General features: G+C 51.8%; 1 protein-coding gene across 11 annotated transcripts; it reads right to left on the reverse strand.

Annotated features, from left to right (window-relative positions):
- Positions 1-752: 752 nt before the first annotated feature.
- Positions 753-12444, reverse strand: NYX (nyctalopin). 11 transcript variants are annotated; one of them, XM_068686085.1, is made up of 6 exons: positions 11846-12444; positions 8203-11668; positions 7820-7889; positions 6978-7075; positions 6534-6837; positions 753-3042 (listed from the first exon to the last, which is right to left on the reverse strand). In XM_068686085.1, the coding sequence occupies exons 5-6, from the start codon at positions 6628-6630 to the stop codon at positions 1643-1645; spliced, it is 1497 nt and encodes a 498-aa protein (XP_068542186.1). In that variant the 5' UTR covers positions 6631-6837; positions 6978-7075; positions 7820-7889; positions 8203-11668; positions 11846-12444; the 3' UTR covers positions 753-1642. The 11 variants fall into 11 exon arrangements, with proteins under 11 accessions (XP_068542186.1, XP_068542218.1, XP_068542170.1 ...); XM_068686117.1 differs by having other exon boundaries at positions 6978-8346; positions 11477-11668; XM_068686069.1 differs by having other exon boundaries at positions 6978-9415; positions 11477-11668.
- Between the last annotated feature and the right edge of the window lie 4465 nt (positions 12445-16909).

Raw genomic sequence — 16909 nt, forward strand, 5'->3', positions numbered from 1 at the left:
TTTAGTTCACGGAACAGGTCAAATAGGCATTTATCAAACCATCTGGCATCTTTCTTCGCTGGAGGAAAAAATGTGGCCTAGCTACAGATAGCTTGGGGAGCCACCACAACAAGGAATACGTGTTTTTCTCCGTACTTAGAAATTGCTGGTGCTAATGATAAAGCAGTAGATCTTTTTGGACAGGGTGCTGCCCACCAAACCCAGCTGCTCACACGAACATGTCCTGAAGCCAGTGGAGATGTGGCCTTTTTGGTGACAAAATGCACGGGCACAGCTTGATGGGGGGAAAAAAGGGGAAGGGAGGGTTCCATGTTTCACGAAGCAGCTGCTCCACCAGATTAGGAATGTGTGGTCATTTTGTGAAGGGGCAGGGACTGGGGGAGGTCCAGGCTGGACCCGCCATGCACCAGCTTCTCACCCACAGACGCTGGGTTAAATAGCATTCACGGGCTTGCTGTGGCCCTTTTTGCTCTCAGAAGGCAAATAAAACTTGCTGCGAGTCAGAAACGGCTGATGCCCAGGACTGCCAGACCATGGGGGCTTTCAGTGTCTCTGGAGCTCATGTTCATGTTGAATTGTTCATGAAAAGGTGAGGATGGAGAAAAAAAAAAAAGTGGCGGGGGTGTTAAGGAAATGTTTGAAATGGTTGTTTTAATTCATTTCCAGTTTTATTCTCATTTCATGACATTTTAGCAGTAATAAAGGATTGTATATGTCATATAATTTCATATGAACATGTACACCACAGCATGGTAAGCCACATATAAGGATTTAATTAATTAAAATATCACACAGGTGTATTTTATATAGTCTCTTTGTTTTTAAAGCATTGCTAATTAACACAGATGTAAGCACTGCCACTTTCTAAGTCAACATTTCTGTTCTTTGGGCTGCAATAAACACCTTGCCATTTGCTCTAGACTATTAAAGGCGCATTTGTGTGTACCCACTGAGCCTTCAAAAAGAATTCTGGAGTAATTCAAGGATGTCAGAATAAAACCTTTTTGAGCAACTAATTTATTTTTGAGAGAAAAATATCAAATTGTTTTGTTCATGTGCTCTAATACAGAAAATATAAATCCTTCTGGTCAGAGTAGCAGCTTTCATTAAAGATTTCAATGGCAAAGCATATAAGATGTCATATAAAAGAAAATGACAGCATGGTTGGTTAGCATTGTGTAATATGACATGCCATGTGATATACATTGGTGGTAGAAATGTAAAATATTTCCTACAGCCTGGCTGCATTCACCATATTCTGCTCCAGCTGTCAGGCCATGAAATAACCTATGAATAAAAACAATATACTCCTTGAAACAATAAATTTGTTGATAAAGAAGAACACATTTGAAACAGTCATTAATGAGTACGCCGCTGTGTTGAAATAGCTTTTCCTCTGAGAAGACTTTTGATGAAAACGTGTCTCTCTGGTTTTCCTGCAGATGAGCCAGGGTAGTGGGGGGGAAAGGATAAAAACCCCATCTGAGGTCTCAGCCAACACGCCGTCTTTCCCCCAGACCCTCCCCAGGTGCCGTTCTCCTTTTTGCAAGAGCTGGCGTAGCAGCCCCAGGTGGTGCCCAGGGCTAGGCAGGGACAGGGAGTAAATGCTTAAGCAGGACCCATGCTCCAGGCAGCCCTTGGACTACTTGCTCTGGAAAACAACCACCGTAAGAAGTGCTGGGAGCTGAAAAGAGAAGGAGGTGGCTTTGCAGCCACCTTCCCCTGCCCCAGCAGAAGCCCCATCAGCCAGCCCATCCAGCTGCGTGGCGTTACTGAAGACCTCGGTGGTGTTTGACACCTCTTCAGGAAGGCCCATCTGGAGCAAGAGTTTAGAGATAAGGCTGTTGAACTTGCTCTCCGTGGTGGAGAAAGGCTCTCCGCTTGGGGTCGGGCTGTCGGACGTGACGTTTAGCTCCACCGGGTCGAGGCAGTACCCTTCTGGCGATCTGTCGTAGAGCACGTCCATCAGGTCCATCCCAGCTACCGAGGACGGGGAGGCACAGGGGATGTCCCTGACGAGCCCGTAGCTCTCCATCCACTCCTTCAGCCACTCGATGCGGCAGTCGCACTCCCAGGGGTTGCGGAAGAGGTACAGCCGCCCCAAGAAGTACACGGGCTGGAAGACAGAAAAGGGCAGGGTCGTCAGGTTGTTGCTGTTCAGGTGCAAGGAGACCAGGCTGGTGAGGTTCTCGAAAGCCCCCTCCTCGATGTAGTTGATCCTGTTGCGGTCCAGGTACAGGACCTCCAGCTCCACCAAGTCCCGGAACCAGGTGTTGGAAACGTTCCTGAGGAAATTCCCCCCCAGGTTGAGCATTTTCAGGCACCTCAGGCCGTCAAAGGAGTTTTCTGGAAGCTCACTGATCAGGTTGTCATTCAGGTACAGGTACTCCATCTTCCGGCAGCCCTGAAAAGCTCGCTCGTGGATGACATTTATCCTGTTGTCCTGCAGGTTCAGGTATTTCAGCTTGATCAGGCCCTGCAGGGAGTTGTAGGCTACCGCCTCGATCCTGTTTCTCTCCAGGTAGACGTGGGTCAGGTTCTCCATGCCCCTGATGGCACCCGGGATCCTTCGGAAGTTGTTCTGGAAGCAGAGGAGCTCCTGCAGGGCGGGCAGCTCGATGAAGATCCTGTCCGGGATGTTGAAGAGGTTGCAGTCCGCCAGGTCCAGCTTGACCAGCCTCCTGAGAGCGGTGAAAGTCCGCGTGTGGAGGTAGCGGATGTACTCGTTGTGGGCCATCTTCAGCTCCGTCAGGCTGGGCAGCCCCTTGAAAGCCCCCGGGGTGATGAAGGAGATGTTGTTGTGGTTGAGGGACAGCGACTTGAGGGAAGGCAATGTCCCGAAGGCCCTCTCGGCGAGGAACTTGATGCTGTTTTTATCCAGGTTGATGGAGGAGGCTTCGCAAGGGAATTCGCTGGGGATCTGCCCCAGCCCGGCACGGTCACAGAGGACGGAGCAGCTCCGCTCCTGGGTGCACACACAGCTGGCCGGGCAGGCCCGCACGCAGGCCCACACCGCGTGGGCATGGGGCACCCAGAGGATCACTGCCAGAGAGGGGCACGCCGACCCCATGGAGGTGTGGGAGGAGAGAAAGGGGAGAGAGAAACATCGTTAGTAAATGTGTTAGGTGTGAGAAAAGATTGTGCTGCCCCTGCATCCCTTCCAGCCAGGCTAATTGTGTCCACGCTGACCAAAAAGCCCTTGTAAGCAATTCCTAGACATCTGCTGGTGGTTTATAAACCCTCTGAGAAAGGGTCAGGTCCCTACACCATCCTTTCTGAAGAGTTTCTCTCCCTAAGGGGGGAAATCATCTAGACTGGATGGAAAAGGCTGCCCCGACAGGTTGTGGGGTCTCCTCCTTGGAGATCTTCAAAAGCCACTTGGACATGGTCCTGTGGCATGGACAGCCTGCTGGGGGTGGCCCTGCTTGAGCAGGGCTTGGAGCACTGACCTCTAAGGGCCTTTTCCAACCCCAGGCACTCTGTGATTCTGTGACCACATCCCCCTGACCGGTCACCAAAAGCTGATGGGACAGGGTTTGGCCAGGGGAGCTGGCCGAGATGCTTTGAAGGCCATCAGCTGTGTGTGGGTTGTGGTGTTTCTGTGTGGGGAAGGGAGGAGGGCAGTGTATGCTTGTCCCAGCAGCGGGCAGGGGAGATCAGTTAGTTCCCTGGGGCAAGTCAATATTCCTGCTTTTTGCTTCTTTCTTTTCTTTATTCATAAACCTAGCATTTTTCCACCAAAACCATGAGCTGGTGCAGCACTGTAAGGGGAACTGTCAGCTGCTAAGGATGCTGTACAGCGTTTAAAAACAGATTCCTGCTACGTTTCAGTAGACAGACACGAGGAAAGACAAATTCAGAAGCATCGTTCAGATGCTTTCTTAGTGATCTAATCACAAATGAGATGCTCTGCACCCTCCAGCACAGTTTCTACTGTTCTGCCAATTCTCTAGACAGTCACCACAGTGTCTTAGGCTTGATGGGATCAGCCCCTTTGTCATTTTATCAGCCTGACACCTGGGAGGTGTGTGGGTGCTGTGGTTTCTTTTCAAGTTAGTCCCAAGCAGGCAGATGTCCAACAAGGAAGAGAAGGTGAAAGCTCCTGGGGACAAATCAGAGAAGAATGAAAGGAATAGGAGACATCAGCCTGCTTTGACAGGCTTTTTTTTTTTTTGGGGGGGGGGGTGGAAACACCTAGGCAACCAGGTGCCTAAGAAATAAATTCGTTAGAGAGCAGGAACAGAAAACAGATCTCATTTTGTAACTGCTCTCAAAGGCACATCCTACCTGCTCCTCGCTGTCACACCAGCAACCTCTCCATGCAGTCATTAGCAGGAAACAGAGGTACAGCTTCTGCATGATTTTGCTGCTGCTGCGGTTCGCTGGCTCCCACACAGGCACAACCCTTTCATACTTTTTACCATCTTTACCACCAGCCAGCTTTATTAACAGCATTGCTGGGACCACAGGAGCTCTGCCACGTGCTTGGCGAGCCCCAGGGGCCGAAGGGCAAGGAAGGGGCTTTCCCCCACGCTCTGGCGTGCTGTCTGGAGGGGTGCTCCTGGCAGCAGGACCACCTCTCCCCGCTGCTGTGCAGCAGTGATTGCTCACTACAGCTGTGTTCCTGAGGGGATTCTTATTAAGCCAGACCTGTGAGGCGATGTGCCAGGCAGGCTCAGCAAACATCGATCTATTATTGTTTTCACAGCCCCTAGGGCTTCAGTGCACGGACCAGATGACAGTTTGAACCGCTTTTGCTTTGCCCTTCCTCCATCCTTTCTGAAAGCAACGTGTGCGGTACGGTGCTTGTGAGTTTGCAGTGCCTGTGGCTTCGTCAGGCATGAGACCTGTGAAACCTGCTGCCTCGCGGGTCCCCGCTGACAGCATGTCGACTCAGCAGCCTCCCAGCCTGGGTCTGCTCAAACTGTCCCGGCCACTGAGCATGGAAAGCAGATCTAAATATGTGGAGGGAGCAGCACAGAAGGCCTTTAGCTCTGGCCTCTGTTGAAATTCGGGTCTCGCCAAGCCTGGCGATGCTATCGTGACTGGAGAATTAGCAAAACTTGAGAATAGACAACAGCAAAGGACTTTGAGAGAGGGAAAGGATTTTATGCAGGTTGTCATTGCTTGATTGCTTGTTCATATGCTCTTCTCCTTTCTCCTGACCCATTCTACTTATTCCTCAGCTGCAGCTAAAGGAAAGTTCCCCTCGTGCAGGGCCCTAGGTAGGCAATAAATGTAGATCCTAAGGCCAAGAGAGAGGACAACAAACCTCAGATGGCTCTGTCTTTGCGCAAGGGCCTTGTCTTTGGCTGCCCTTTGCACCATTCCATGTTGTTGCGTGCAAACAGGGGCATGTGTTGGTTTTGATGCACAGTTACATAAACTGAGGTCCAGACAGATTAAGGATTTGCCTGTTCACAAACATTTGGCTGCAAGTGGCTGTCTGGAAACAACTGATAGAAGTACTGCTTCTGGAGCAAGAGCCTTTCACAGGCTCAGGATGACATCCAGCGGGACTTATGTGCACAGGCTGTCCTATAGGTGAGGCTGTCCCAGGCAAGCTCAATGTTTAGCTACATCTGCCCCAACCTCAGTCATGTCTCTGGCCTTTGGAGCAGACCTCCCCCAGAAGCTATGTGTACTGTGTGCAGTGTAGAAGTGAACAAAATCCTCTCCTTTCACTCCCTGTTTGCTCTCTGATCGATTGATAAAGAAAAAGTGTGCACCCAAGCCATTTTCCAGCCTGTTCTCTTTATGCACAAGGTATATTAGAGCTAAATCTAGGCCTTCTCGTGGCATTTCACAGCACAGGTTTAAGATCTCTATCTACAAACGTAACTCTTCGCACTGTGCAGAGCACAGAAAGCAAGCCCTTGAGGACCAGCCAACTAGAAAACACTCCCTGCAACAGAAGCTCAGAGGAGCCCCTTGGCAGTGACTTTTTGTGTCATTCTCCCTCTTTCTCTTGCAAACGAAATCTACCCAAATCCTCTGTCTGAACCCCACCAAACCCTCGGGCGAAGCTGCTGGTCAGTGCACAGGAGACCAGGTCTCCACTGTTGTTCGGATCTCCTCTGACCAACACAGCATGAAACATTCCTGCCTTGCCTTTCTTATTCTTTCCCCAAAAAGGATGCTCTTTGCTTTTAACACCGTGGCAGGCAGGGCAGCAGCTGGACAGTGCCTCCAATTCATTGGCACAGAGGTGTGCAGATGAGATGTGTGTTTAAAAAAAAAAAAGGTGAAATACAGCATTAAGGTAAAAAATATCAGTGAGATTAAGGAATAAACAAAGTTCCACCCAGGGATGATCTCTTTTGCTCTTTTACATAATATACTATTTCGGTATTTGAAAGGAAGAGTGAGAGATTAAAAAAAATATAATTGCAGAGATTTTAGAAGGATGAAGAGACAATGATTGCAGTAATTGAGTATCTAACCTACACCTTTCAGAACAATCTGTCTAACCCGCTACTGGGTAATGCAGAATAAGAGTACTACTCACCATTTAGAATGATGGCAAACATTACCTTGATTATTCACTAGTGGCATTTCAGGTCTGGCAGGCAAACGTGAGGGATCTAAAAGCACACGGGAAGAGCTGAGGCAGGTTTCAGCCTCTGTCATTTGCCTGCATCATTGTCCCACGGCAAGGTCTATGCTTAGAAAGAGGATCCTCTCGCACACGGTTTTGAACCGATGCGGTCCCCAGCAATCCGCGCCCGCCTTCCTTCCACCACCGAGCTTCTGAGCAATTCCTGCAGCTTTTTGCTGATCTTTTTCACGAGCTGGTCCACATCCTGCCCGCCAGCTGTGCCAAGGGTGTGCTCCTACCTGAGGTGGGAACAGATCGCCAATGGTCAGGGACTGGCTGCCTCCCCAGGCAAGAGGTGCTGGCGCAGAGCATCGCCAGACTAGCACTGAGCAGCCCAAACGAAAATTCCCAGCAGAAAGCATCTAGATGCCTCACTTACCTGGCCAGGCAGTGGCTGTGTCCTCCCTCCTGCTCACAAGGCTGCCATTAGCCGCACGGGTCTGCCTCGGGAAAGTTGGCTTTTTTTTTTCTCGCAAGCTATCATTTAATGGCAGGAAAATCCTCAGTATCAGAGGGGGATTAGTGGAGATGGAAGAATATGTCTGTCCTGTAAAGCTCCAGAAGCAAAACAGGGATTGCAGACAAACTCCCCCCGCCCAACTACACTCCCCCCACCATAAAAAAAAATAATAAACCAGGCCAGAACTGGATGCCTGCCATTCAAACAGCATTACCCAAAGCCATTACTCCACTGCCTATTAGATAATGGCCAAGGGGGTGGGAGTGGAGGGTGCAGCCTAAATGTGATTATATTTGGGGGCAAGTACAGGCTTACGGTTGCAATTAATTGAGCTTTCCAAATAGGATGTCGGTGAGCTTTGCTCCTAAAGGAGGGGACACCAACAGTGCTGGGAAAAGGGACAGCAAACACAGGGAGCTTGCATGGTGTATATGGCCCTGAGAATAACACTGCCCCGTCGAAGGGAGCATTTTGCTTGTGGTGTTGCAGCTGGTGTGTGGAAATCGTCAGGACAGGTTTGGTACATGGCAGCGTTTCAGCATTCAGGAGGTGAATTGTTTTTTAAAGCCTTTTCTGGCAGAATGATGACAGTCTCTGCGGAGAGTGGGGGCTGAATGAGTGAGTTATCTCAGCCTCCCATGCCTCAGGTAATTGCGTTCAACATGTCAAAGGGAAAAATGGCTCTAGTCTTTATTTCTAAGTGAATTATTCTGCTTATTTTTTTTTCTTTCTTTTTTTTTTCCCCTCGGGAAATGGAATACCTGATTAATTTATGCTTGATACAGCAGGAAAGATTCGCCTGTGGACCAGCCTGCTGCTGCCTGGCTCTTCCTGCAAATTAAAGCAGCCAGCCGCATTATTTTGGCTTTGTCTTGGCTTTCCCTCAGTCTTAAGGCATCTGGCTGGCACCTCCCTAAAGTGACCTGCGTCTAACCAGCATCCGAACAGGCTGGTGCTGTGGGGCAGGCTGGAGGGAAGGGGCTGACCCACACAGCAATGAGTTTATCCAAAGGAAGCGTGCCTGGGGGTGCTGAGCTGGGACTCGCGTGCCTCTCCCCACCACCTGCAGGTCCACCCCCATCCTGCCCACTTGCTCTGCACCCCGCTGACTGCACTCCGGAGGAAAGAGATTTGCAAAGCCCACCTGGGTGCGTTGCAGTCACCGCCACTGAGACGAAGCTGCTGGAGACCTTGTGGGGACAAAAGTGCCACGGGCCAGGCACTCACCAGCTGGTGTATTCCCTTTAGGTCCTGGTTCTCGTGAGAATAGCAGGAAATCACAACCTGTCTGCTTGCAGAAAGCAGATTGTGAGGGGAGAAGCTTTAGTCCTGTCTCCTTTTTCCCCCCGATGCAGACAAGCAGTGGAGGCAGTGGGTCAGCAGGGAGGGTATGCTGGGCTCGGGGACAACCTGGTGTGTGAGCCATTAGCAGCTCCCCAGGGGCTGGACCTGCTGTTTGGTTTGCAAAACAGCAACAAATCTGCTTGTCACAAGCAAGGAGGGGCTGCTCTGTACCAGGTAAGCAGAGTTTTGCTGCGATGTGCACGCTCTCCTGTACCTCCCTGCTCTTCTTCCGCAACAGGCAATGGGGACTAGCAGGTCCTAGGGGCTTGAGGGAGCTGTTAAACTGAGAGCTGTGTGCACCTCAGCAGTCACATCTGGGGGTGATGGTGGCAGGATGTTGCAAAATCAGCAGCCCCGGCAGCAATGCTGCAGAAGCACCTGGAGGCAGGAGCACCTGCAGCAGCCCACGTGCTGCCCCGTGCTGATAGCAGCAGCTCCGAGGATGGTAGCAGCACATTTCCATGTGTCACCGACCCTCACGAGCCCACGCATGCCTCTCGACCACAGCACTGAGAAGATGCGACCGCCTCGGTGCAAGCACAGTTGGGGAGGCTGCTGTGGGGAGCACTGAGGTCTCCACTTCTGGGAAACTCTCTGGCTGTGGGCAGCCAGCTGGCCAGCGAGCATTGCTGTGTGAGCAGGGCCACAGAGGAGTGTCAAGCTCACCACCACGGTGCCTTCTGCCAGCCCTTGCAGCTCCAGCTTTGTTTTCTGACCACCCATGGTGCCGAAATGAGATGGCAACGTGAGAAAGAGGTCTGGTGAGAAGTTTCCAGTCTGCTTAGGCAGAAAAGCTTGACTACCGAGGGGTAGATAAAAGAGGCTTGTGTTCAAAAAGAATAAAGAAAAAAAAAAGAAAACAACTCGGCCTTTAAACCACACCTTGACATTTGTCAGAGCGTGACTCAGGGCTGGTTGGTGAGGGCTTGGGGCCGGGAGCAGCCCTCACTGCTGCCCCTCTGCCCTGCCAATGCTTTGCCACCGAGCGCTCCTCCTCAGGAGCTGTGCTGCCACTGGGAAGAAAAAGAAGAAGTAAATAATGTCTTCATCTGATCTACTGGTGAAAGAATTAAAGAATCTGGAGAATAAAAGACTTTGGGGCATGACCCGGAGGAGTCCACTCTGCTCAGGCAGCACATGCCGGCCAGCCGTCCTGGCTCAGCTCCGTGGGCACACCTCGCAGGGCCAGCCCCCGCACTCCTCCACGTGTTTCACTTGAAAACTTCACGTGGGTTAAGGGTTTAGCCGTGTTCCCCACCAGCAAGCACTGCTGCTGGTTACACAGGCCGCTGGCCACCACCTGCGGTCCCTGCGTCACCACCGGTGGCACCAGGGCCCTGTGTCCCCTCACCCGACCCCGGCCTCAGTTTCCTGCGCAGCTGGGTGCCCGCTTCCCTCTTCCCATGGCAGCAGCTGTCCTGCACACCCCAACAGCCTTAGGAGGAAATCCCAAATTGTATAATCCCTGCTGGTGCTTCCTCAGGCCCTTCGGGGAACCGTTCGTGCTGCTGCAGCCCTACCAACCCTCCTCATCGCTGTGGGGTCGGAGGGACTTGCGTGGAGACCTTCCATCCATTTCAGCCATAAACCCGCCTCACCCCAAAGACCAGTTAGGTGCTTTTAGCCCCTAATTCACTCTGGCAGCCTCTGCTGAGTGACCACGTCTCACTGCTGGGAGTGCATAGCCCTGCCCCAAGGGCAGGCATTACAGGCCGAAGCACAGCCCGCTGTATGGTTTCTCCTTCACTGGGCTGGCCTGGGCTTCCATGCTGAGCCCCAACCTGCGTCCCCACACGGGCAGAGCTGCACCACAGCCATACCCTGTGGTGGGAGCAGAGACCCAGGAGCCTGGAGCCAGCAGCACGAGCGTCTTGTGAAAGGGAACAGCACACTCTAGAGTAGGGAGTTTGAAGCAAACGCAGCGCACCGCAAACCACAGGCTAGGGCACTGTCAGACAGCCCAAACCCCTGCCGACAGCGCAGTGACACCTCAGGCCGACCGCAGACAAAGCAAAGAGCTTTTCTTACCCCGGGGACAGACCGTGGCTCCGTCAAGGTCAACACCCCCACACTGCCTGGTGCGAGGGTTTGCTGATGGCATCCTGGCCACAGCAGCTCATGGGGTTTCTCCCAACCCGTCCATCTGACCCGGTTTCATGTCCTGCTCGTGCTCATCAATCATGGCACTTCCTACAAGGCAGGAGCAGCCACAGGCACCCACCCTCGAAGCAAGCTCCCACCTCCTGTCGCAGTGCTGCAGCACAGGGAGAACATCGCTGGGGTTATGGGGACGCTCCCTGCCATACCCAGAGCAGCCCTGGGGAGGGAGAGGGAATCTGGCTCTCTGTTAACCAAAGCTGAGGGCTTGAATCTGCATCTCCCAGCTCTCCACTCTGAGTCTTGGCCTCGACTACATTTCTTTTTACTCAAGCTGGCTGGCCATGCTCAGATGTTTAATTTCAGGGACAAATGGTTGCTGGTAAAACTTGACCCGGGGCCGTGCTGCTGCTGTCTTCCCCTGCTTCTGCCTTCAAGCAGCTGCTGCTCGTGTCCCACAGGCAGACAGGGAGATGGCACGGCCGGCAGTGCCAGATCCAGCCAGCCTGCCCTATTTCCTGTAGGGATGGCGTGTAGGGATGCAGGGCCTGGGGTCCTGGGCTCATGCAGCTTGTCCTTGCTGCCCTGCTCCAGCCCTGCAGGGTTATTTCTGTCCTGTGTGACAAGCCCAGAGATGCTTTTCTCTTGCTCAGCTCCTTGGGCTGCGCTTTCCCCAGGCTGCCGACAGCTTTCAGTTCCTTGTTAGCCGATGGGAACGCTGCACAATTCCCTCATGGCTGGCGAGTCCATTCATCTTCATAAAGCCGCTTCCACAGCCCTGCAAACACCTTTTGGAATAGCCTCTCTACAGCCAACCCGCAGCATGTGATATGTTATTGAAGCCAACAGCCCCCCCAGGCCTCGGCAGGCAGGTTATTTACCTCCTGGTGATTAACATCTCCCACCAACGTGGCAGGATCAGTGCTGCCTCCTCCCCCTCGTACAGCACAGACATCTGGGGCTTGTTCACCACTTACCTGGCCCCGCATCAGGAGCCTGCTCTGCAGCCAGCTCAGGTGCTTGGTGGGAGCAAAGCAGAAGCTCTCCTGGGCCATGGTACCATGCTGCAAGGTAATTTGTGCTCTGCTCGCTGTCCTTCCCCACCTGACTTCTGCTTCTGAGCCCCAGGTAACATGGGGCACCCCGTCACACAAAGCACTCGTCGTTACCTGTTTATTGATACACAAGGATAATTTTGTTGTCTAACCTAGGTGCCGGCAGATAGGAAAGAAGCCAATCACCTATGCAGAAGTGAACTTCAACAGCGTAATCATCAGCACACTAAGCAGAAGGTTAGCACAGTTTGCTCTTGCAGGTGATCTGGAAGATTTGTTAAATGAACTTACCATGCCTTCCCAAGCATATAATCAAAATGGAAACGCATTCACCGAATAATTGAGCCCCAGATTGAGAACTTGGCTGAAAACACAGCAGAACTCACTAAAAGCTTTTCATCGTGGCCGAGTCCTCCCTCAGCCACGCACACACCTTTCACCCCCTCCTAGGCAAGGAACTAGCACGAGGAAGCCTGCAGCAGTGACAGCTTCCTGCAGGGGTGCTGAGCAGGTTAGCTGCATGCACAACCACTGAGAAAGGCTGGCCCGTGGGCAAGGGCCAGAGAAAGTCGGGCAGCCCAAACTTCTCCTTGCTCTTGTCAGAAAAGCTGCGCTAGCAACAGCTGCGCTTTAGCAACAAGTGTGTTGCAACAAGTTGCTGGAGCTACCGTGCCCGCTCTGCGTTGTAACAGAGAACATCTGCTGCGCGAGGACGGTGGGAAACAGCAGACACCGAGGAGGTGAACACCACGCGTAAGAGGCAGGGGAACGAACGTACAGGCTGCAGAACCACATCGCTCAAGCGGAGCTGTGAGAAAGGTGAAGGGAGCGCTAGACGTGCAGCATTAAAAATAAATCACACCAGGGCTCTGCAAGACACCGCAGCCCTCAAAAAAAAAAAAAAAAAAAAAAAAAAAAAGATTCTACACAGAATTTTTTACTATGCTTATTGGTTCCTTTTGATTTCGGCAGAGCTTTCACACTTCTCAGAGAAGTTGTGCTGGGGACGCACATGGAGCACCTGCGGGTGCAGGTGTGGGATGGGGAAGTGGCACCGTGCCTGGCACTGCTTGGCTGCACCCACCTGCACCCTTGTGCCCCACAGGGCAAGACAGCACAGTGAAGGACCACCAAGGGCCACTAAATGCCATCTCCTTTCCTGTCCCCACTCCTATGCCACAGATGGGTGGAGGAAACCCAGGAGATCAGGGAGCCTGGTCCTGTCCTGGGGTCACCTCGTGAGGAAAGCCAGGATCACTTAATCTCCCATGATGTTCCCACACATCTCCTGAACTCATAATTTGTCTCCTTGCTCCCTTGGCAGGTGACAGCACACTTTTGCAGCTCACCACTGCAGGGTTTGGGGCAGCAGCCATGTCCCAAGCTCCTGAAGCAGCTCAGCTCACAGCCCTGGCCATGCATCCCTGCACCCCGCAGGACACCCAAAAAACATCCTCACCCTCCTTGGTGCTTGGTGAACACTGCCAGAAGCTGTTTGGGTGCATTTGGTGGCAGCCCACCCGCACTCTCCGCTGTCAGAGCAATGGGTGTGAGCTAGGAAAAATAGGAAATCTTGCTGCTTGGGGCTGCCACTCTGATTTTTAGTGGCACATTCTGAAAGTTGCAAAATAACGAGTAGGTTGTGGAACTGATGAATTAAAAAACTTAAAACTATGCTCCAAGCAGCCCTGGGCTTTGTACTGGCCAGCAGCAGAGGTGAGGTTTTTGCTTTCCGTGGTGTGGGGAGAGGCAAACCCACAGCCCACCATCCTCTGAAGAAGTGCCCTAACAGCAGGCAGCTGCGGGCTGGCGTGGATCAGAAGAGGACTGTCACCCCCTCCTGTCGAAACCGTGACACTGTGCTGCACGATTCACAGATACTGCCCGGAGGTTTCTGCGTGGCAGAAATGCACCGAAATAGCAGCCGGGCTCTTGCAAACACATCCAGGGGGGGTGTTGCAGTGGGGGAAGCGTTGCCTTCTGTTTCCTGGACAGCTTCTGCATTTCGCACTGTACCATCCTATGAATAAAATGCAGAAGCACCCTCTGGAGCAGAGAGCAGACCCCAGGAAAAGCTCCCTGTGCACCATGCACCGAAAGTTCCCCTTGCAGCCAGCCCTGGCCACAAGCAGCCCCCTCAGGTCCAGCCTGCCCCTGGCTTGACAGACACTCAAACAGATTTAAAAAAATGAACAAATAAAACCTCAAGGTCCACAGTCAGTGGGCACCAGTGGAGCAGGAGCCGCAAAGATGAAAGTTTCGTGCTGTAAATAATTTCTGGTTTGGGTACTCACATCCCTATGGGAGCTCCCAGGTGGGTGGGAAGGACCCAGCAGGATGGGGAAGGGGCGGCATCTCCAGGAGCCCCCCCAGCACCGCTGCCATCGTGCAGGTGGCATGGGAGGCAGCAAGATCAACAGAAACCCCGACCGAGAGATGAAGAGGCAGTTTTGGAGCAAATCTGACACGAGGCAAGAAAGCTCAGTCAGGGCCAAATTGAAAATTAACAGGTAATTAGTCTCTAATGTGAGCTAATCGTGTCTAGGGGAGGACTTAATTAAACGGGGGAATTAAATCACCGAGAACGTGCGGAGTGGCCGCTCCTGATGGGATTCGGCTAATGAGCCGATAATCGCATCGGCTGCGTTTTGTTTCCTTCTCCTCTGGACGCAGGAGGCAGGGAGCCGGGGAGCGAGCACTGCCAGGACGCCTGCACCTTACGCTCGGTCTCGGGATAAAATCCCTAATAAAATCCCACCTGCCCGGTGCCGCCGGGTGCGGGCACAGCAACCTCATTTCTGTCCAATTAGCCAGGGGGGTGTTTATGGCAGCGTCATGCTTCTCTGACAGCTCCGTGCCAGCTGCAGGAAGAGAAACGCTATCCAGCCCCGCAGAGCCGCGCGGGCAGCCACCGCCTGACCTGCCGTGAAGCCTGCCAGCACCAAAATAACTTCTCAGAAACACACGGACACGTCCGAACAGGCAGGCCGTGCCAGGACTGGATCAGCACTTTGCATCACAGGGGTTGCGGCGCCCGCGATCTGGCCTGAAGAGCCCTAAATTTGGATCTGCTTGGATTTGCTGGATCTTCAAACCGGTGCCCGAGCTCACCTTTCAGCTCCCACATCCCCTTACGCCGCCGCGTGCCAAAGCCCACAGCAACCATCCTGGATGGAAAAACCCCAGGCACTCCAGGGCAGTGACTAACTTGTGGCACCTCTGATGGGATGACTTGTAATGGGAGAGGCTCTGAAAGTGAAATAAGGCCAGATCCGGGTGGAACTGAGGAGAGCAGTTAAATTACCTAACCAGCGCACAGGCTTGTGTTTTTCCACGGAGGCTGAAGGAGGCAAACCAGAAGCTTGCAGCCCCCTCAGCAAGTGAAAATCACTCCTGCTGAATTATAAAATGCCTCTCCGAGTGGTGTCAGGATTTTCCCTGATGCTGCATTTGCTTGCCCGTGGTAACACAACCTGACGGCTCGGAGAAATTTTGCAGTTTGTGCCTGAGCGGTGGTGATAATAAAAAAAGCAAAACAAGAAAGCTGCCAGTCTGTGTTAGCGAGTTCACATTACAGAACAAAATATTCCCTCCTGGAACACGCTGGGCCTTATGCAGATTCAACTTCGCTGGGTGACGCAAATGCTGTAAAAACAACTCTGAGTCATAGAATAAAATCACATAATTCCCCCAAGCCAAATAAGGACAAAATTCAGCCCACACAGCCCTGACTTCCCACTTTCTTGGTAGTAATAACTTTGTTTACCATCCCCTTCTAAGCAATACCACCTCCCTTGCTCTCGTGGCAGGTCTGGTTGCCTATCACTCGAGCCTATAGCCTGTGTAAATATTGGTATTGGTACTGTAAACACCAAAGTCCTGCCCCAGTATCTGCATGGCCTAATGCAAAGCCTGCTGCACCCACGTTGGGATTAACTTTGCTAATTGCTATGAAGTCTTTACGAGCAATCTGGAAGACGTTCTCCCAGGCTGTCTGCATTTTTATTTCATTTTTTCACCAGAAGTCTGTTTGCAGCCAGTCAGAGCCAGGCTTGGGTATCTTGTAAACGTAACACAGCATTACACAAGCAGCACTTGGTGCTCTTAGCCTTTAGGATGTGTTTCCATTTCCTAATACAACTAAATATACTCTTTCACCACCAGATCTCCTGCTCGTGCAAAGAGTCCTGCAGCTTGTAAACAAAGCCTTCAGACCCGGTCTGGAGGTGGTGCCAATCACAACCACTTTACTGCTGTCATTTTGCATCAGCAACCACGGAGCTTTCCGCGTTGAAACCTTCAGAACATTTTCCTAACAGGGTGGGAGGAGCGGCGGAAGAAGAGCTGCGCATAATAAACAAGATGCAATACAGCTGCAGTGTGTGCGAGCACATTGTTAGATTTATTTTGGGCGTCCTCGATTTTCCTTCTCCCTGCCTTGACAGCATTATTCGTGACAGCCGAGTGACTGTGCTGGAAATACAGGTTGTAATGTTCTCATGGTAATGCGCCACAGCTTGATCTAAATGTAAAGCAAATTTGAGCCGTTTGTGCCCTTACTAGGTACAACTGCACCTCTTTAGGGTCTGGTTTGGGAGACAGAGTGGCGTACCCTGTCTTTACATTTTGCAAAGCCAAGGCTCTTCAAATGGGCATGAAGATCATGATTTGCCTGCGTGTTGTCACCATCCAACACCTGTACAAAACACATGTGCCCGGTTCAGGCGCGGAGGCGCTCCCGAAGCCATTAACATAGCAAAGCAAAGACGCTCTGCATTTGGTATTCATACTCCAGAAGGAACGAGCTGTGCCGTGAGCCTCCAGCACTTTAACTCATCCCTTCCCTGCGAGGCTGCAGCTTCAGGCAGCACACGCACGCTCGCCCAGCTGCACCCACATGTCGGCTTTTTGTCTGAGCAGCCCTCCTTCCCTCTCTTCCCCGCGCCTAAGCATCATCCAAGTTACCCCTAGTAACTGAATATATTTACTGAACGCAGCTGAGGTCTCCAAGAACACAAGAGACCAAACGCACATTTTACATTTTTCTGTTTGACAGTAACAGTTAGGGACCTGAGGCATGTTTTCCACTTCTGTTTTTTAAATACCGTCAATTCGGTCTGGTTTTAATGCTGTTTTATGTTTTGTTTTTTTTTTTCCAGAAGGATCTACCAGATCTACCAGACAGAGGATACATCATCACCTGTGTGTCACTTGATTAACACCAAAAAAAAGTGATTAATTCAGCCCCTTTAAAAACCCTGTATCATCAAAACTAATGTAGCGCAAATGTTTGAGAACTGTTGGAAAAAAAATTACTATTAAAGCTCCATGACTCTCGTCTTTTTGGTTAAGGAA

The sequence above is a fragment of the Anas acuta genome, chromosome 1 (genome assembly GCF_963932015.1).
Source record: "Anas acuta chromosome 1, bAnaAcu1.1, whole genome shotgun sequence".
Classification (NCBI taxonomy): domain Eukaryota; kingdom Metazoa; phylum Chordata; class Aves; order Anseriformes; family Anatidae; genus Anas; species Anas acuta.